This window comes from Dermacentor silvarum, chromosome 7, assembly GCF_013339745.2.
Source record: "Dermacentor silvarum isolate Dsil-2018 chromosome 7, BIME_Dsil_1.4, whole genome shotgun sequence".
NCBI lineage: Eukaryota > Metazoa > Arthropoda > Arachnida > Ixodida > Ixodidae > Dermacentor > Dermacentor silvarum.
In genome coordinates this window covers 95,758,862-95,778,115 of record NC_051160.1, presented here as the reverse complement: position 1 = coordinate 95,778,115, position 19,254 = coordinate 95,758,862, and the positions used below count along the sequence as shown (strand labels likewise).

At 44.9% G+C, this 19,254-nt stretch overlaps 1 protein-coding gene across 2 annotated transcripts in view; it reads right to left on the bottom strand.

Annotated features, from left to right (window-relative positions):
- Positions 1-1,610: 1,610 nt before the first annotated feature.
- LOC119458291 (uncharacterized) overlaps positions 1,611-19,254 on the bottom strand; it is a 37,053-nt gene continuing 19,409 nt past the window's right edge. Inside the window, exons 2-5 of one of the 2 annotated variants that reach the window (XM_037720124.2) lie at positions 18,448-18,584; positions 18,314-18,387; positions 9,979-10,065; positions 1,611-1,773 (exon numbers count right to left, since the gene is read on the bottom strand). In XM_037720124.2, coding sequence (XP_037576052.1) covers positions 1,625-1,773; positions 9,979-10,065; positions 18,314-18,387; positions 18,448-18,584 — 447 coding nt within the window. In that variant the 3' untranslated portion in view covers positions 1,611-1,624. The remainder of the gene's footprint in view (positions 1,774-9,978; positions 10,066-18,313; positions 18,388-18,447; positions 18,585-19,254) is intronic. The other variant, XM_037720125.2, reaches the window with a different exon arrangement.

Below are 19,254 nucleotides of genomic sequence, written 5' to 3'. Positions count from 1 at the left end.
ATTGCAAAAGGCGAAATAAATCCACCTTCTTTGAACATTTACAGCACATTACCAATTACTTCACCCTTACTTTTGCCGTACAGACACAATGAACTTCCTTTATTTCACCGAGGACTGTGCGCGAACGTTGTATCACTCATCGAAATACCGTAAGACGATGAATAATAATTATTTCGTAACGCTCCTAATTAAGTCAGTAAGGTTAAAGCACAGTTTCTTTAGGCCCTTCAGAAACGTAGCTGTAACGACAGCATGAAAATGGGATACACGTTTTTCACAAATATTTTGCAATAGCTGTATTAGATCCACAATTGTTTGACTTTGCACGCCGACTTTCCGTAAGTAAGCTTGATCTTGTTGCGAAGTTTGTTGCAAAGTTTGGTCTTGGTGACAATATGTAATTATGAAACGGTTGCCTGGAAAAATGAGGTGGCACTCGTAGAAGGTACCTATGTATTGGGTGTTCTTTTTAAGCGGCACTAAATTTTTATAAATTGCCTGTAGCAGATAATACATTTCTAACACAAGAGCTAAATACCGATTAGGCGGCCATTATTTCTACTAAGAGTGAAAATGCTCATTGAATAAATAACATAATTACAAAAATAACTGTTTAATTACTTAATTTACGCAGCGATAGCTTCAGGGATAATTTCGCTAAGGGCATTAAGCATTCTCTTTGTGGCTGAAGCAGTAGGCAAAGCTTTGCAATGCAGTGATGATGATCATGGAGCCACCAGTGAAATGTGAAAAAAAAAAAATTGGAGAACGGGAACGTAAGCGTGACCTCCGAGTGTTTTTCTTGGCGCCTATAGTTCCGTGGCAGGCACATTTGCGAAGAAGCAACCTTGACTTGAATAGATAGACACACCGAGAAAGATTTTCCATTCATAATGTCGTAACCTTTATCGTACATAACACCAGAAACAAAAACTCCGTCCCCCTCTCCCCCCCCGCCTCCTCCCCCCCCCCCCCCTGGGCAGAAAACGCGCCCCCGCAGTAAAGCCTGGCCACTCCACCTGCCCACCCTTCCCCCGGAAACTTCCGGCCCGGCGGGAGCGCGCGGCCGCAGTGGCGCGGCCCCTCCACGTCCCTACCCTGCATCCGGAGCATTGCGCGTGATTGGAAGGCTGCGCTTCCTTCCCGCTTTCCGCCCTTGTGTGCGCGAGCCGCGTTTGGCAGATCACCGTCACATGCTTTGACTCGCACATACAGGGTATGGCGCGTGGTGACGGCCCGTGGACTTTATACGGAACCTCACGGCGATGACGACGGAGGAATTTCACCTACAGTGTCCATATAATTGCTATCGCAATAAAACTGAGCAATGTAGCCCTCAATCCAATTCGCTGCCAAAACAGACGCCAGCAAGTTCCGAATGAAAGAATTGCGAATGTTTACCGCGAGTGCATTACCATTTTTTAGCGGAGTTTGCTGATCTTTGAAGCAGATGGCAATTCTTGTTCTACTAAACTTTCTCTTGAAATGAATCACGCGTACTGTCGTTTGTGCTTTTTATTATCTTAATCAAGTCAAATCAACACAGTTTGTAAAACTGCCATTCTTCAACTTCTCCTTGCATTTTCGGTAAAAAAAAAACAAATAACCGGGACTTTAGACCATTTTATTTGATCTTCGTGATTTCTTGGCACCTTGGTCCATAAATAACCTTGCCCATTGGTGCCAACTTTTCGAAATGCTTCACACATTTTTCGTGAGGGCGCTGCGTAACGAAACGGTTCCAAACGCGGAGGTCATAATGGGGTAGCTGGCCTACAAACAGACAAGGAAATGTCACAACCATCAAAATATTGCGAAATACACACGTCATAATCATTTTTGAACAATGTCCCTGGTTATAGCCATTAACGGGCACCTATATATAAATAAGCACACAAGCTTTCAATTTCGCGTTCGAAGAAATGCGGCCACTGAGGCCAGAATACACACTAAACGGATACGTATATTTCTGAATTTCAGGTGACATGTCTTCTATAATGTATAATGGATCAGGACAACAGGGTAATGCCCGTTGACTACTATGGTTTCTGCGTATGTGTCTTAGACGTGATTTCTTAGTATAATAATGGCAATAATAATAATAATAATAATAATAATAATAATAATAATAATAATAATAATAATCAATCAATCAATCATTTATTTATCGTGCCCAGGAACAACCGTGAGGTCTGGGTGCTGGCGCACGTATACATAGAAAAAGAAATACAGCAGGGGAGTATCAGTGAAAAAAAAAACAATGAATAAAAAATATCAATCTTGAAAAGAAAAGTGTACATACATGTAACCGAAGGCGCAAAATGCATACATAATAAAATGGAGTAGGGAAGTTGAACAATATGGTGAAACTAAGACACAACAACGGAAAGTTGAGAGCAGAACATAGACAGAGAGTTGTGAAAAATATCAAGGTCATGAAAGTGGGCGTTATAAAGACTCTGTATTCTATGGACGGTTGAGTGTTGGTGGTGACAGGCAGCAACATGGAAAGGTCTGTGTTCTCTGGTGATTTTGCGCGGAATACGAAATGTGATACAACTGAGGAGTTCGGGGCACATGAGGATACCGTGAAGGAGTTTGAAAAGGAAAAGCAGGTCAGCACGATTACGTCGGCAGCGAAGTAAGGGCAATGGCAATAATCCAACAGTGCTAGAGCAGGGCCCAGAGTCCGTGTTTGCAAAGCGGTGATGATATATGCTTAGAAACTTTTTCTGGACCCGATCTATAATGTCACTGTTGGATCTAGAAATGCCATTCCAGACGACCGACGCGTATTCGAGCTGAGGAAGACAGATTGTTGTGTACAACTTGCGGAACGGTGTAGGAGAATTGAATTCTCTCGACAGTCTGCAAACAGAGCCAAGAGTGCGCATGCCCCGCATTGCAACGCGTTTAGTGTGAGCTGAAAAGTGTAAGGTTGTATCAAAAAGTACACCAAGATCATTGATCTCACGGACCTTACACAATGGTACAGAATCTACTGAATAAGAAAAAGAGATGCTTGCTGTTTTGGGGGTGAAAGTCATGACTTTGGTCTTAGCAGCATTCAAGGTGAGGTTATTATCTGTGCACCATTTAGAAAAAGAAAGCAGGTCAGACTGCAGGATGCTACAGTCATCAACAGTGTGAATTGCCTTAAAGATCTTTATGTCATCAGCATATAGGAGGAATGAAGAAAGTCGAATGGCGGAAAGAACGTCATTAATAAAAATTTTAAAAAGGAGTGGTCCTAACACTGATCCTTGAGGAACGCCGCTGGTTGCCATGTACGATGAAGACGTTTGGCCGTTGACGTTAACAAAACATGATCTACCAATAAGATAACTCCGCAATAGATTTACAATTGACGAGTCAACACCAAAGTGCGTAAGCTTGATGAGAAGCAGTGAGTGGCTTACCACATCAAAAGCTTTACTGAGGTCGCAATATATGGTGTCTACTTGCCCCCTTTGAAATACCGGCGCGGAGATATGTGTCATGAAGCTTGCGAGATTTGTGATAGTAGAGCGGCCGGTGAGGAATCCATGCTGATTCGGAATCAATGTGTTCTTCACAGTACAAGACAATACGTTGTGAAGAGCAAGCTCAAAAACCTTAGACGTGGCACAGAGAAGAGAAATCGGGCGATTATTTCAGACATCGGTTTTACAGCCAGACTAAAATACAGGAAAAACACGAGCAGTTTTCCACATGTGAGGGAAGGTGGAAGTATTCAGAGAGCTATTAAATATAGATGTCAATACTGGGGCAAATATACCGCTGTACGCTTTTAAGATTGCGGAAGGGATGCCATCAGGACCGCAAGATAGGGAAGGCTTCAAGCGCTTAAGGCATTCGATGATCAGCTTTGCATCAAACAACACAGGACAAGATGTAGGAGCCGTTGTGTGCTGCTGACTGACACCAGCGTTGAAACCTGAAGGCTTATATAAGGAAGAGAAATGGGCAGCAAAACAATCCGCTACTGCTTGGACTTCTACTCCACCAGAGTCGAGCAGGCGAAAACACTCTCCGCGATTACTGGTACGCTTGCGGATATACTTCCAAAATTCCGCCGGCCGGTCGGAGGCGCTCTTCTCCAAGAATGCACTATATGCGTCATGATCCCGCTTATAGAGGCGTTTGCAGAGAGTTCGAAAAAAGCGGAATTCTTCTCTCCACTCAATAGGCACAGGAATTCTGGATTTACGGTGCGCGCGATCTTTATGCTTTAAGGCAGTTATAAGTTCAGATGAGAACCAATTGGGATATTTAGAGTGCCTAGGACTGTACTGAGGAATGTATTGGCGCATACCGCTCAAAACAAGCTCTGTAAACTGATCTATTTGGTCATCAACATTAGTTTTATCTGTGACCAGGGACCAATCTCTGGTGGACAAGAAGTCGTACAAGCCAACATAATCACCCCGCTTGAAAGCAAATCGAGAAGATTCATTAATGCCAGTCGAGAAGCTCTGCTTCAAGGCTGACACAGAGGCAGTTATCTTAAGTGAGGGGTGAAACTTATCGGGACGGACAATAATACTAATAATAATAAGACGGACAATAATAATAATAGTAATAATAATAATAATAATAATAATAACGCTTATTTTCCTAATCACATTGAAGAAGGAAGCTGTAGATAAAAGCTGGTCTTCGTAAAGGAAGCTTGACAGAGGCCCACAGCTACCTTTGTACAAAATAGTCGGCAGCTGTAATTAAAATAACACTCAACATACAGTGAATCAGCTAAAACAATTACAGAGGATATCTTAGTCTCATAAACAGACAAAGCACGTGAACAAATATAAGGGTGAACAAAGAGCCAATGTAATTTAAAAACCTAGCATATACAGTTTTCGCACTTATATTCGTGTACACTGCCGAAACTCTATACCAGCTTTCACATATTTATCAAGTAGTGTAGGTATTATGTAGGAAACTCTGTCTTCGGAATAATTTGCTTTCAGGGTTATCACTTTCCACACTTCACATTCTGTATTAAGCGATTTAGTGTTTTTGTGCAGATGAGGAAGGGCCTCTGGAAAAGAATTTTCTTTCATTTAGCACCTGATCACTACAGCTAATTGAATAGTTTAGAGCTTACGGACAGCTAAAACTCCAGACTGCTGAAACAATTCACTCGTGTGCGCGTCATACGGTAAGTTAAAATGTATTCTGATGTATTTCTTTTGCATCAGGTATAATTGCTGTTCGCAGAAGTTGTGGAGCTTCACACCAAAAAAAAAAAAAAAAACAATAGGTGAGGAGTGAATAAAAAAGGGATTTATAAAGTAAAAACTTTACTGTAAATGGCAACACTGTTTTGCATATAGCTATATGCATTACCCACAACGCGCAATAACTGGCTCGGCACACTGTCGATATGCTCGTTTGTTACTTTAAATGGCAACACTGTTTTTGAGCTACATGTATTACCCACAACGCGCGATAACTGGCTCGGCACCCTATTGATATCCTCGTTTGTTACTTTAAATGGCAACACTGTTTCTGAGCTATATGCATTGCCCACAACGCGCAATAACTGGCTCGGCACACTGTCGATATGTTCGGTTGTTACTTTAAATGGCAACACTGTTTTTGAGCTATATGCCATACCCACAACGCGCGAAAACTGGCTCAGCACACTGTAGATATGCTCGTTCCAAAGCATATTCCTTGAAAACGTAACTCCCAGAACTTTTTGCACGATTTACCAGTTCAATTTCAGTATCACCATACGTAAGATAGAAATTGTCGTTTATTGCTTAAATTATTAAAACATGACCCATTTTCTAGTTCCGCAAGAATCTGATTCATTCTTTGCTGAATTGTTATACATGTACTGTCTTCAGCCGAAACAAATTTGCTGGCACCATCGGCATGTTGAACTTATGTTGCGTCTGGATAAATGCGAATTAGGCGATTTATGTAGGCCATAAAAAAGAAGAGGCCCGAGGATGCTTCCCTGCAGTACGCCCTCAGAAGTAGACTTCAGCTCCGAGCATTTTCTGCTGATCTCTACTACCTGTTTGCGATGTTTTAGATAACATTTCAGTAAGTCTAGCAGATTACCACGAATTCCATAGGATTGTAATTTCTCAAACGGCATAGAAGGCCAAATATTATCAAAAGCTTTGCTAAAGTCTACATATATACCTAGCAATATACGTTTCTTTTCAAAATGGGATCGATTGACCTCCTTTTTACTGCATTAATGCCATTTCTGTAGATCGGTGTTATACACTAGTCAATACACTATCCAGTAAAGCTGCAATGTTAGCATCAAGGTTAAGAAGCGGCACGGAAGTGAATTTCCAATGTCAAGGTTTGCTTAATAGTCGTGAGCAATTATATAACAATTTGCGAGGCATTCCGACAATATGTTTGCCGTGACGAGACTGGCGCCGCAGTAGCGTCGCAACGTTTTCTCTTTGTCTAATATTTTGTTTTCTTCTAAGTGAGTTGGTAGCTCTAAATGCTTGAATGATCAGTTTAAATGGGCTTTTGGTTTTGCTGCCTATGTACGTTGCGACACTGTTAATGAATTCAGGGACAATTTGAGTACTCAGATATTCAGAAGGGCACCTTCCTCGGGCCTGCTTAAGCACGTGAAATGCATAAGGCCAGCAGAAGTAATCACTCGCTGGAGATATTTTGCTGCTCCAAAACAGCGACGGTAGCCCACATTAATGCTTTACGACGTTAGATACTGCTTTCCACAATTCAGTAGAAAACAAAAAAATTAACTATGGTTTCTTACGGGCCAAAGTCACACTATGATTATGAGGCACGGCGTTGTTCGGTACATTTTCGGCCACCTAGGGCTCCTTAACGCGCACCTATATATAAATAATCACACGAGCTTGCAATATCGCGTTCGTCGAAATGCGGCCACTGCGGCTGGCCTCGAACCCGCCACCTGGAGGTCAGCAGCGCAACGCCCTAGTCACAAAGCTATTGCAGCTGGAAACTGTTATGGCAAAGGCCGCCGTAAAAGGGTGGCGCTAATGTGGCCCCCGGATTACTTAGGTGAAGTAAAAAAATTATGAGCAGGTATTTGATATTAAAATATAATAAAAAAGCAGTTGTCTAAATATAAAAAAATCATTCTATAGTTTATGCGTGTCTATTTGACTGCACATGCATAGTGACAAAATTCATTTTGTATAATTGCGCGCTAGTCATTATATAATGTACAAATAGATATTCAAGTAAGGCAGGCGTCTCCCGAAAAAAAAAAAGGTTCGCAATAATATTCGATGGTGACTGGAAATGTGCTTGAACAGCCGAACACTTCTACAAAGCTATTCGCTTAAATAAAGGAATATATAATAGTGCGCTTGTACACGCATATTTGCTGCACTCAGAATATGTGCGCAGCATTGTCGGTTTCATTCCGTATTCCGTAGAGAAGAGAGCCGTTAACTAGCACAGCTGTATAAGTGGTTCCGGATGTAAGCAGATTTGCCATGTGTGCTTTGGATGCAGCGGGGCGAGCGCTGGCGGGAGAGACAATTTATTTGGCAGCCGCCACAAGGGAGAAGGCTGTCTTTCATCTAAAAGAGCTGGGCTATCGTTTCCTAGTTTTCCATCACAGCATTCAAACTTGCGCACACCGCCACACTTTCGTGCGACAGTATGTGCGTGCCAAAGTGGGATTTTCAGACATCCCGCAGCGCAGTTCAGTAGCAAGAGGGCACCCATGCCGTGAATCTGTACCGCTGTATCGACAGTGAAAGCCTCACCACCGCCGACGCACCACCGACTTCAACGAAAACGGGCAAATTAGAAACAGAAAGCTTTACACTTTGCCCGGTAGGCTTCATTTAAAGTCATTCGTTACATTCGCTCAAGCAGGCATGGATGATTTCGATGACAAATGTCCTTCGCGGGTGCTGTGCTCACGGAGGTTGTGTTTCCAGGGGCCTTTGTGATTTCTCTTAGCTTGCCAGATGTTCATCGCTGACATAAGCGGGGAGACCGCTGTAGAAGCTGTTAAATGATGATGAATATAGCTACCCACGGCGGCATCGAACTCGAAGTGTTTCGTTGTAGCAACTGCTGAAACTGTAGTTTCTTCGAAGGAATTGACCAGTATATAAGCTCCTGCCTGAGATGCCGGGGCGATGCGGCAATTAGACGCACCATTTTGCTCGTGTTTTCGGAGGTATAGAGTTTCGATTTGCAGGCATTACAGCGCTGTGCAATATAGTTAGCAGGCCAACATGATATGACGTGCTAATTTGGTGATCTTCAGAGGCTGATCTGCAAGGGATTGAACTGAATTCGCTTTCCCTGCAGGGTGTGACAACAGTAAAATGGATGTGCAATTCGAAGCACTTCTAAGAGTGAGTGTAAATGGATGCTCAGTGTCCACGCATCCTTATATAGTGTGACTGCATTATAGGTAAGATGCTTTTCGATATTTACTGGAGGAGACATCTGTTTCACTCCGCTGTCACTATTGTTTCGCGGGTGCAAAATACAACGCAAAATTTCTCATGCATGTTCTACTTTGAAGTAACAAAGCTAAAATATTGTCACGAGCGGCGATCCTGTGGTCGGTGCTTGGACGATGACGACGACGACGGGTGGTTTTTCTGGTGCACGCGCTCCCCCTGAACGATTGCTGCAGCGTTGTGCGCCTTACCCTGTAAATATATCCATTCTATATATATTGTCCCCGTAACATCTTTGGTGGAGGTGCGGGGATGGCGCCGTGTTTACAATTCGCAGTTTCTATTCGCGTGTTTGGTTTTTTTATCACTCCTCAAACTTGGGTATCAAAACTCTACATGCGCTGTAGAACTATCTCGCGACAATTTACTTCTCAGAGTCGCAATATATGCGCAGACGTTCGTATCTGAAGAGCAGTGTCAGATTGAATAATTTTGTGTATATCCAAATGTGTGTCATTTTCGTGTTCCTGCCTATGTCTTTCCTTCCATGAAGTAATACGTTCATAAAACGAAGCTTTCCTAGAATCAATCACACACGTTGGTGTCCGTTTCGTCTTCCAACCTCTATCGACTGTGGACTTGCACATTGCCGCCGAATATCTTGTATCAGCTTATATAAGGCTTAATGTTCACCACATGCACCTGTATTGCACCCATAACTCATGAATGCAACCAGCCTTAGTCGACTGGGCCGTCTGAATTAGGTTGTGTTCTTGATGCAATATTAGTTCTCTCTCAATTTATTACGCATGGGGACTACAGTGAGCGACATTACCGTACGAAAGTTGTCTCATTGACCGTAGCAAGAGCACTAGTCATTCGAAAATAACAGAGAAAAGGATACTCTAAGCAATTGACTACTTAGAACAGTGGAATGAATGTGCAATTCGAAGCACTTCTAAGAGTGAGTGTAAATGGATGCTCAGTGTCCACGCATCCTTATATAGTGTGACCGCATTATAGGTAAGATGCTTTTGGATATTTACTGGAGGAGACATCTGTTTCACTCCGCTGTCACTAGTGTTTAGCGGGTGGAAAATACAACGCAAAATTTCTCATGCATGTTCTAATTTGAAGTATTGAGGTAAAGCACGTCATCAGAGGTATATAAAGGACTACAGAACACCATTTCTTTGAACTGTTTATGAAACTCCCTCGAAATATCCAGAGGTAAGTAGATGAAGAGCAATAGAAAGGACCGGAACCTATTGACACGTTGCAATCAATCAATAGAGACCTGTACATTGTACTTACCATGTTTTCTGTTTCAACATACCGTTCTCCAATGCTAAGTAAGCTTCGTATTCTGCCTCAGTTTTAAGCGCAGATAGCTGAGCGTCGATTCATTAAGGAGGGCATATTGAGGCAATTACACGAGGTAATAACGCTATCGATTCTTTTTACGAGAATAGAACGTGAACTTCTCAGAAACATCAGACGGAACAGGGAGGGTCCTATATGTATCTTTGTAAGCCAATATGGAATTTTGTAAAGAGGAATAAATAATACTAACCAAGTAGCTCTTGTGTGACCTTAATCACTGCGCAGCCATATTTTTCATTCATATAAACAATTTTTTCCTTGGCAATAAACAGATGATCTGAAAAAGGAGGTCCCAGACAATGGCGACATTGTGGCCGTACATTGATTATGACGCTACACTGCGAGGAAAGAAAGCAGTTGTTTATGACAGACATGCATTATTTATAGCGAAATCTTTTAGATAAAGCAGCTCGTTTTGCAGTGTGAGGGTGCAGACTGATATTTACGGGAATGTTTTCATTCTTTTTAATTTAAAAACACCTGGCTTCATATATCTAAGTACACCCGATATTTGTCCGACGGCCCGTGTACCCGAACATCGCACCACGCCCCTTATTTCAAAGGAGCAACTGCCTATGAGCACAAATTCATGATGCAACACTCTTTTACAGAGAGCTACAACCCCTCTCGTTGTGAAGAAAGCAACACAAAAACAGCGCATTACCTCAAGGACAAAAAAATTTTGAAATCCTAATTAGTATGAACGCCTGCAATATTTCAAGAAAGCATAAAGGAGGTGTGCTGTTTAAGACAGGAGGCCTTATAGAACAGAGTTCAAGCTGACACCTTGACATCGAAGAGGTAGTGAGCGCGACATAAGCAACCGGCTATGATTGGCGTTACAACGTGAGCAACTTTTACATGGAAGGTAATCTTATCAAAAAGAAAGTAACCGCAGCACGCTTGTTGACCCTGCGAGTTAGTGGACTAAGTGGAATTATAGCGCAGAGAGCCTCATGAACACGAGCGGAGTAAGACAGCGGACAAATATGGCACTGCCACTTTCTTGGAAATAACAAAACTATAAATATACAAAGAAAACCAGCGGACGATTGTTGTGACAATGCAATTGTAAATATTTTTGTCACATATTCAGAAATAAATAGAGGAAAGGTCTCATATGCGTAGATCACAGTATTTTTCCTCATTATTACTTTTACTTAGTGACACGCGTAGTTGCTTATTTTCATCCGCTGATAACATTTCGCCGGAGAATAAATTTTAAAGGTTAGTGCTCAGCGCCTGACCCATCGTTCTGTACCAGAAGTTCTCGCAGAAGCTTGTGTTATCAGATTGTATGCGCGTATAGTGTTGTACCAAGGTAAATATACCTGGTAGCGAAGCTTCCATTGAAGCCCATACGTTCAAAACATGGCGGTTCATCTGTAGTTCATGGGGCTTAGCGCCATCTATGTGAGGAGGGAACACTTCCGGCGGAAGAAAAATAATTTGACATCATATCCGTTAAAAACAGACGGGACGTCATTTTGTTCTCAAAGGCGCGAAATTTGTTTTCGAAGGCCTGCTGAGCTGTATATTCAAATGAACCGCCATTCGACTTGATGGGCGTTTCGAGGTTTCAGCGCGGATAGCGATGCAGGAAAAGTTCAGCCGTACGGTTGTCGAAATTGCATCGCTGCACGGAACGTACTTTCTTTGGAGGCCGACGAACACTTTGGGCGTAGAGTGCTCGTTCTTTCGTTGGACGCCAAGCCCGTCGGCCAGCGCTGTCCCCCGAAAACAACTAAAGTAAACAATTATCTGGCTGTCGCAACTCACTACTTTTGACTGAACAGGTTAAGAAACAATTAAACAACCGCGTCACCAAAGTCAGACAAACGTCGACAAGCAAAGCAACACAACATGTGAGGGCGGCGTATTGTAACAGGTGAACTTTACGAGCGAGCCTTTCTGCCCACTTCAAGAGCTACATTGCATTGCAAGTGATAGCGGCGTCAACGCCCGTCGCTATATCGGTGGGCGCTCTTGCGGGGGGCGCTGAAAAAAAGGTATTTATTGATAATGATCAAGTAAAATAGAGTTGTTTTTTCTTGCCATGCGTATGTAAAATTGATTACGAATTTTATTTTCGTTGAATGAATCTAATTGTGTATCGCTTTAATTAAAAAACGCTTTTTTCTTTCCCAATGTTTGTTCCCTCCAAACATAGTCGCTCCTCAATCGCTGCTCCCATAACCATCCTTGCAGATGTCGGTGACAATTTGTTCTGAACCGCTTTTCGCCCGAAGTTTCGCGACCAGTTGGATCGACTTTCGTTGTACTTTCTGAAAGGTATGCGATCACTAGTGATTACGCTGGAGCCTTCAACGAGTCACGTACAAAAGCCGACGTGCTAGACCCGCGAATCAAACTTCGCCGATCGCCGACTGTGCTCGCCGCAATCGTTGTGAAACTTTTGAAGTGAAACTTTTGGAAGCGTGTTGCTCATCACCGTCATTACAGCGCGACATCTGGTGGAGGTACGTCTGCGTTCATGTACCGGATGCCCGCGCAATGCCGCGATGATAACCTGAACTATAAAGGCATCGTTCCCGCCACCAATCACCAGCGAGCTAGCCGCAGGCTACAACAGTTGCCGCCGGAACACGGGCTTCTACGTGAGAGGACTAGGACGATCATGGCCAAGTCAACTACTATCATGACCGACCAAGCATCACCTGCAGCCGTCATACTGCAGCCATCGCATGAAGCTATCTTACATCCTGGTGTGAAGCACGAATTTTTCGCCGGAATGATGCGGAACCCGCCGAAGACCGTCGAAAATCTCCTTGTCAGTCCATCAATATGGATAAAACAACCCAAATGCTAAACAGGCAATTCCACCACCGCACGATCCCGACAACCTCTTGAATCACTCGGAACGAACGACCTGCGCGAGAACATTAGAGCGGTCGTGAAGGAGGAGCCTCAGAGGTTGTTCCCTTCATCGCAGCCTCGATTGACTTCGATTGCCGACCTCGTACGCGAGGAGACCAATCAATCGCTAGGAGGCCCTGAAACACCACAACCTCATTGCGAAGCGCTGAGCCACGCTGTTGTATCCCACCGTCACATCACTCCTCCAGGCCCACGTCAGGCCACGCCAAAATTTCGTCGCCATATCAAAGAGCACACCGCCGCTGCAGCGAGCCCGCCCGCCCGTCGGCCCACGCAACGTCTGAGGAAGACGGACATATGGCACGGTCCCGACCATCGCCAGCTGTGCTATCACTGCGGCGAAGCGGGCCACGTCTACCACCGATGCCCATACCGCGAGGAAGGCTTACGAGGGTTCGCCGTCAATGTACCGTGTCCGATGCAAGGCGAACGACCACGTAAGACCGCTGACTACATCGCTGCCACTGAATGGAGACCACGATGGCCTTCCCGTTCACGGTCGCCAGGACGCTACCTGTCACCGCAGCAGCGACCATGCCCTGGGCCGTCCCGGGGCCGGTGCGTAAGCCCATATCCGCAAAATTAAAGACAGCAATCGATCGACCTGCGATTGCTGTTCGTAGAAATACGACTTTGCAAGACCCACCTCGACGGTGCTGCAATGAAGCGCCGCCATCCAGGCGACGCCTTGAAGCCAAACAGGCACCACCTCACGAAAGCCCGATGACGCGACATGACATCACCAGAACAACTCAACGCAGCCGTGATCCGATGCCACGGTCTAACCACAACGCAAGGCGAAAAATCAGCAACCTCGACATGTTTCTCGACGACCACGAAGTTGTAGTATTAGTGGACACAGGAGCCGACTACTCCATCATAGGTGAATCATTCGTTACCGAGTTGAAGAACGTCAAGACTGCTTGCGAAGACGCTCAAACCTACACAGCTACAGAAAAATGATAACGCCGACCGGGATCTACACGGCAAGGGTTACAGTTCGTGAGCAAACTTACTCTGCCACCTTCAATATCCTGCAACAATGATCACGAGACGCAATTCTCGGCATCGACTTCCTGAACTAACACGGCGCGGTCATCGACATGAAGTCCAAGTCAATAACGCTGCCCATAGATCTAGCGATACCACCAGAGAACTTGCAGTCATAGTGCCTTCAGTGTACTCGAAGGTGAAGTCAGTAGCCCACCTCGCGCTAGCATCATGATTTCCGTTGACGCAGTAGCAGCGGGAGACACCGAAGTAATCGCCGAGAACGACCAACACCTAATGCTCTATCGTGCAGTTGGAGTCGCAAGGTGTCTCATCCACTTGACCACTCCGTCAAAGCCCGTACCGTGTTTCGACAAGAGAGCGAGAGGCCATGAAACAACAAGTCGACAAAATGCTGCATGACAAAATAATCCATCCGGAAAAAAGCCCATGGGCGCCTACTCGTCGAGGGACTTGAGAATGAGCTGCCGGAAAATCGTACTTAACGAGAGGGATCGAGAGAAGACCGCCTAGATCACGTCGGACGGTCTCTGTGAATTCAAAGTCAAGTCATTCGATATTTGCTCGGCTCTCGCAACGTTTCAGCGCCCCGTGATGGACACTAGCTGTGTTGACTGGCTTGAAGTGTCAGACTTACCTCGTCTGTTTGTGTGACATCGTAGTTTTTACCGCAAGTTTCGACGAACACTTGTGGCGCCTTGAAACTTTACTATAGGCAATCAGGTCATCCGTACTCACTTTGAAACCGGAAAAGTGGCACTTTGTGTATGAATAGCGGCTGTTTCTCGGTCATGTCATCAGGAAGTGTGGAGTTCATCCCAACCCACAGAAGACAGCAGCCTTCCCAAAGTTCCAGCAGCCCATCAATAAGACGGCAGTGCGCAGATTCCTTGGCCTGTGTGGTTACTACAGGGCTTTGTCGAAAACTTCTCTCGCATCGTGACTCTTCTCACGAAATCCGACGTCGAGCTTAAGTGAGAAGCACCGCAAGTCGAGACATTTCAGAAAAGTAATACAACACCAGCAGTCACCACCAGTAGTTGCCCATTTCGACGAAGACACTGAGACCGAAATTCAAGCCGACGCAAGCAGCATAGGTTCGGCACTGTCGAAGTCCAGAAGAAACACGGATTTGAAAGGGTCATATCTTAGGCTAGCCAGTCGCAGTCGAACCCGGAAGTCAATTATTATGCCTTTCCATAATTTGGGCTACCACGAAATGTCAGTTTTAACTATAAGGCAGGCCGTTCAAAGTCGTAAGCGACCATCACGCACTGTGTTGGTTAGCCAAACTACCCTTCGGGACGCTAGCATGGTGGAGCGTCCGACGGCAAGAATTCGATATCACCGTGACATATAAGTCCGGACGAAAGCACTCTGATGCCGATTGCCTCTCCCACGCTCCTATTGACTCACCACCGCTAGATAACCAGGACGATGGTTATTTTCTGGGGACAATAAGTGCACGCGACTTTGCCGATCTGCAGCGAGAAGATCGGGAGCTATGAAGCCTTGTCGAGTTCTTGGAAGGGAAGACCGCCTTGGTCCCAAGAGCATTTAAGCGCGGATTATCTTCAATATCGCTCTAAAACAAAGTCCTCGTAAAGAAAAACATGTCGCCAGTACGCGCCAACTATATTCTACGTGTGCCTTGCACTGCGGCCAGAGGTTCTACACGCACTTCATGATGACCCAAAAATAGGGCATATTGACTTTTCTCGTACGCTCACGAGGATCCAGGGGAAGTATTACAGGCCACGCCTGAGCTCCGACGTCGCTCATTACGTCAAGGTAAGTCGAGACAGCCAGCCGCGCAAGACACCACTGACAAGGCAAGCGACATTGGTAGAGCCAATCAATCCTCTTTGCAGACCGTTTGAGCACATCGGGGTAGACTTGTTGGGGCACTTTCCGACGTCATTATCCGGAAAAAAGTGAATCCTTGTGGTTACCGACTACCTGACCCGCTCCACCGAAACGAAAGCCCTGCCCGAAGCTAGAGCGGCGCAAGTAGCGAAATTGTTCGTTGAGAACATCCTGCTGAGACATGGTGCGCCAGATGGCCTCATTACCGACAGAGGAAAGGCATTACAGTTTAACTTACTCAAGACATCCTGCGCCAGATAAGTCACAAAAGGACAACCGCGTACCACCCGCAAATTAATAGTCTAACGGAATGCCTTAACAAGACGCTCGCTGACATTTTGGCGATGTACATCCACGTCGAACACAAGATGTAGGATTCCATCCTTCCGTACGTAACCTTCGCTTACACCACGGTAGTGAAGGAAACAAGGCAAGTGACGCCGTTCAAGCTGGTTTAGGGAAGGAAACTTGCGATGACGACAGACGCCATGCTACCGCACGTCATCGACGAAGAGAATCCCGACGTCGCCGCCTATCTGCAGCGCGCTGAAGATGCCGGACCACTCATACGCCTACGCATTAAGAACCAGCAACGGACAGACAGCCGACACTACGATCTTTGATCACCTGCGTGGAGTGCCAAACCGGCGACCGTGTTTGGGTTTGGACCCCGACACGGCGTCGAGGTCTTAGTGAGAAACTTAAGCGACGCTGTTTCGGACCCACCGTGTTCGGACCATACAAGAATCTCCGACGTGTTGGCGCACTGGACTGTGAGGTAGTGGCAGACGGTATTGCGTAATCGCAATGCTGTCGCTTACGAAATTAAACAGTTTGTGTTGTGAGCCTTAAGCCGTTCTACCAACGATAACGAACTTTGGCACTATTTTGCTTCGTTTTTTTTTCTCTTTATAACGTATAGTCTTATTTTTCAGTGTCGTGATAAGTTTGTAGCATCGGGACAATACTTTTTAGGGGGGAGGGGGGGGGGGGAGGCGCTGTGACACGCGCACTTGCTTATGTTCATCCGCTGATGGCGTTTCTCCGGCTAATAAATGTTAAAGATTATCGCTTAGCGCAAGACGTGCCTTTCTGTAACGTATGTTTCTGTAATGTTATAGATGGTTCTATGTCTTTCGTATATCCTCATCTGTCACACTCCCGAAACAATAGAAGACATACTTTGTTTTGCGTGTGCCCTCAATATGCGGCCAAGCGAAGGACACTTAAGTGTAGTGTTGACTGTTTGGACTCCCACTCGTTTTCGGAAGAAAATAATTTAGGCACGTGGAGAAGAGTTGACCATGCCCAACGCACCATAAAATCACTCTTAAACTATCTGTGTGAGACTGGCTTAGACGGTCGTCTCTAGAACCTGTGAAAACAAGCGAGAAGTGAAGACAGTGCAAATGTGTTTGCCCGATGACGTTTTGTGTGAGCAAGATTACTCCTGCGTGTAGTGTATCTAAAGCGCACATCAGTGTATTGGACAACATGTGTACGTAAATAGTAGCTCATTGCAGCATATTATAATCACCTGCCACCTACCTTTCCATGTATCTCCCACTTCCCCTTACCCCAGTGAGGAGAAGCAGGCTAGAGACACGCTCTCCTAGGCCGACCTCTCCTCCTTTGTCTTCATTGTAATCTGCTGCTCCTCCCGCTGAACCCCGGCGTGCATACTGGGTGTTGTGCCGCTTTTCTATGAACCTGTTGCACGCCAACTTAGTGCACAGGGTATGTGCCATTGGTAATGTAGCGCTCTTCAATGAACCTCATTGACGCTAAATTGGGTCACTGCGTATGTGCCACTTGGTACGTGCCGCTCTTGAATGACAAGAATATAATATGTAGAAACTTGTGGCGCCGCGTGGAACCAAATCCGCGTCGTATATATTTTGGCAGTATTGCCAAATTACACTGAAACAAACAAATTGTGCTGTGGTCCCGCTAGATGACGCAGCGTGTTCAGTGAAAAACCCGAGAGAGGATCTTGGCTGCGTACACGCCTCTTGCATGACGCAGCTCTATGGTGGCAATACAATGTGTCACTATAATGCTTCATTGATAAACGCATATTGTGGAAATTCATCTTCAGATGGGTTCTATCGGAATTTTCTATTCTGTATGAACATTTCGCGAGACAGTAGCAGTAGCCATGGACACCAAAGTTCCTGAGAGGCCGCCAAAAAGTTTCTCTTCGGGGAACCGAGAATGAGTCTACTTGCCTTGAAGAGAAACATTTCCCCGAAATATGGGCAAGTGGCGGTACTGGTTAAGATGCGAGAAACGATAAGAAGACACCAATATTAAAGGAAGTAAGAAAATTCAAGAACAAGTGAAGAAACAGGTACAAAAAGAGAAACGGGAAGATAGAATGGTCGTATTCTGCCAGGACATTACATTTTGTGACTACATTGACTGTTTTCTGCGAAATATATTGATTGAGAAATTGTATTTAAATGCATAAAGCTGCTTAAAACACATCTAGAGGTTTCAAAGTGCACTATCGTCTGGTGTCAAGACGCGACCAACAGACGGTAAACAAGGATTTTACATTTTTCCGGTGTCACAATAGCGGTGCAACTGGCTAGCGAGTACGTGACCTCTGGCTCAGCAGCGGAAAATGATAGCTAGTGAATTCACAGATTTTACGAAAACTAGTAGGTGGTTAGCAACCATCTAACGTCTTTAATTTGATCTTACTCTTGTCGAAATTACAGAAAATAAAAAAAATGTTTTTCATGTACCTTTGTTGCGGATATGCATCAAGTTCTTTTGATGTTTTGGAAAGACTCCCTCGAGGCTCTTAGCTATCCAGTGCCTAAAGAGGTGAAATGTAAAGTACAATACAACATTTTAACAGGTAATATGGATACCTTACCATTGCTCGTCATAAAAGTAGGTCCGTCTGAAGAAAATTGATCCATTAGACATACTCGTCTCTTGGTCCATTTTGCAGCGAGTATATTCGCTTGTGTTCGTACTGTATGTCCATATACGCTCCCTTGTACAGACGAACTGCAGGAATAAAAACAATATTAAAAATGCTCGTCACTTCGGTGGTTTATTACTGAATTCCAGTTTCGAGCAGCAAGAATCCAGCGTATTGAAGGTGAGGTCCTGTAATCAACATTCAAAGGAAAACTTTTCTGCAGTATTCAGTTTGCAGACACAAAGCAAAGCTACCATGTACAAGAAGGAAATATGTTTTGCCATATGAGGAGGCCTATATTTCTCGGCCTGTAAAACAGATGCGACGGGAGCGCATGAGTCCTCAGCGCAGAGGTTGTTGATAGTTCATAAGCAAAGTCACGATTATTCACTGCACTATAGGGTTTGGCGACCAGCAAAAGCTGACCGCAAGTGCGCTGTGCACATTATACGCCCACTCCCAAGTTTAGGTTGTCCCATCCCCAAATTTAGTTAGCTCATGCCCAAATTTCAAATTGCGGACTCATGCAAATTTCAGACCGCAAGTGCGCTGTGCACATTACGTAATGTGTCACAGAAGCAGATATTGGTTGGCAGGGACAAAAAGGAAAGTCTGCGTAACCACAGCGTAACGGTCTAGTGTGCAACTGACAGTTGAACATCGTTCAGCAGTGGGGTGCAGGATGAGACGGGACGGAAAGGTAGGAACGAAGAGAGTGCTGGACGCTGATAACTCTACACACAGGATAGGTTGCAG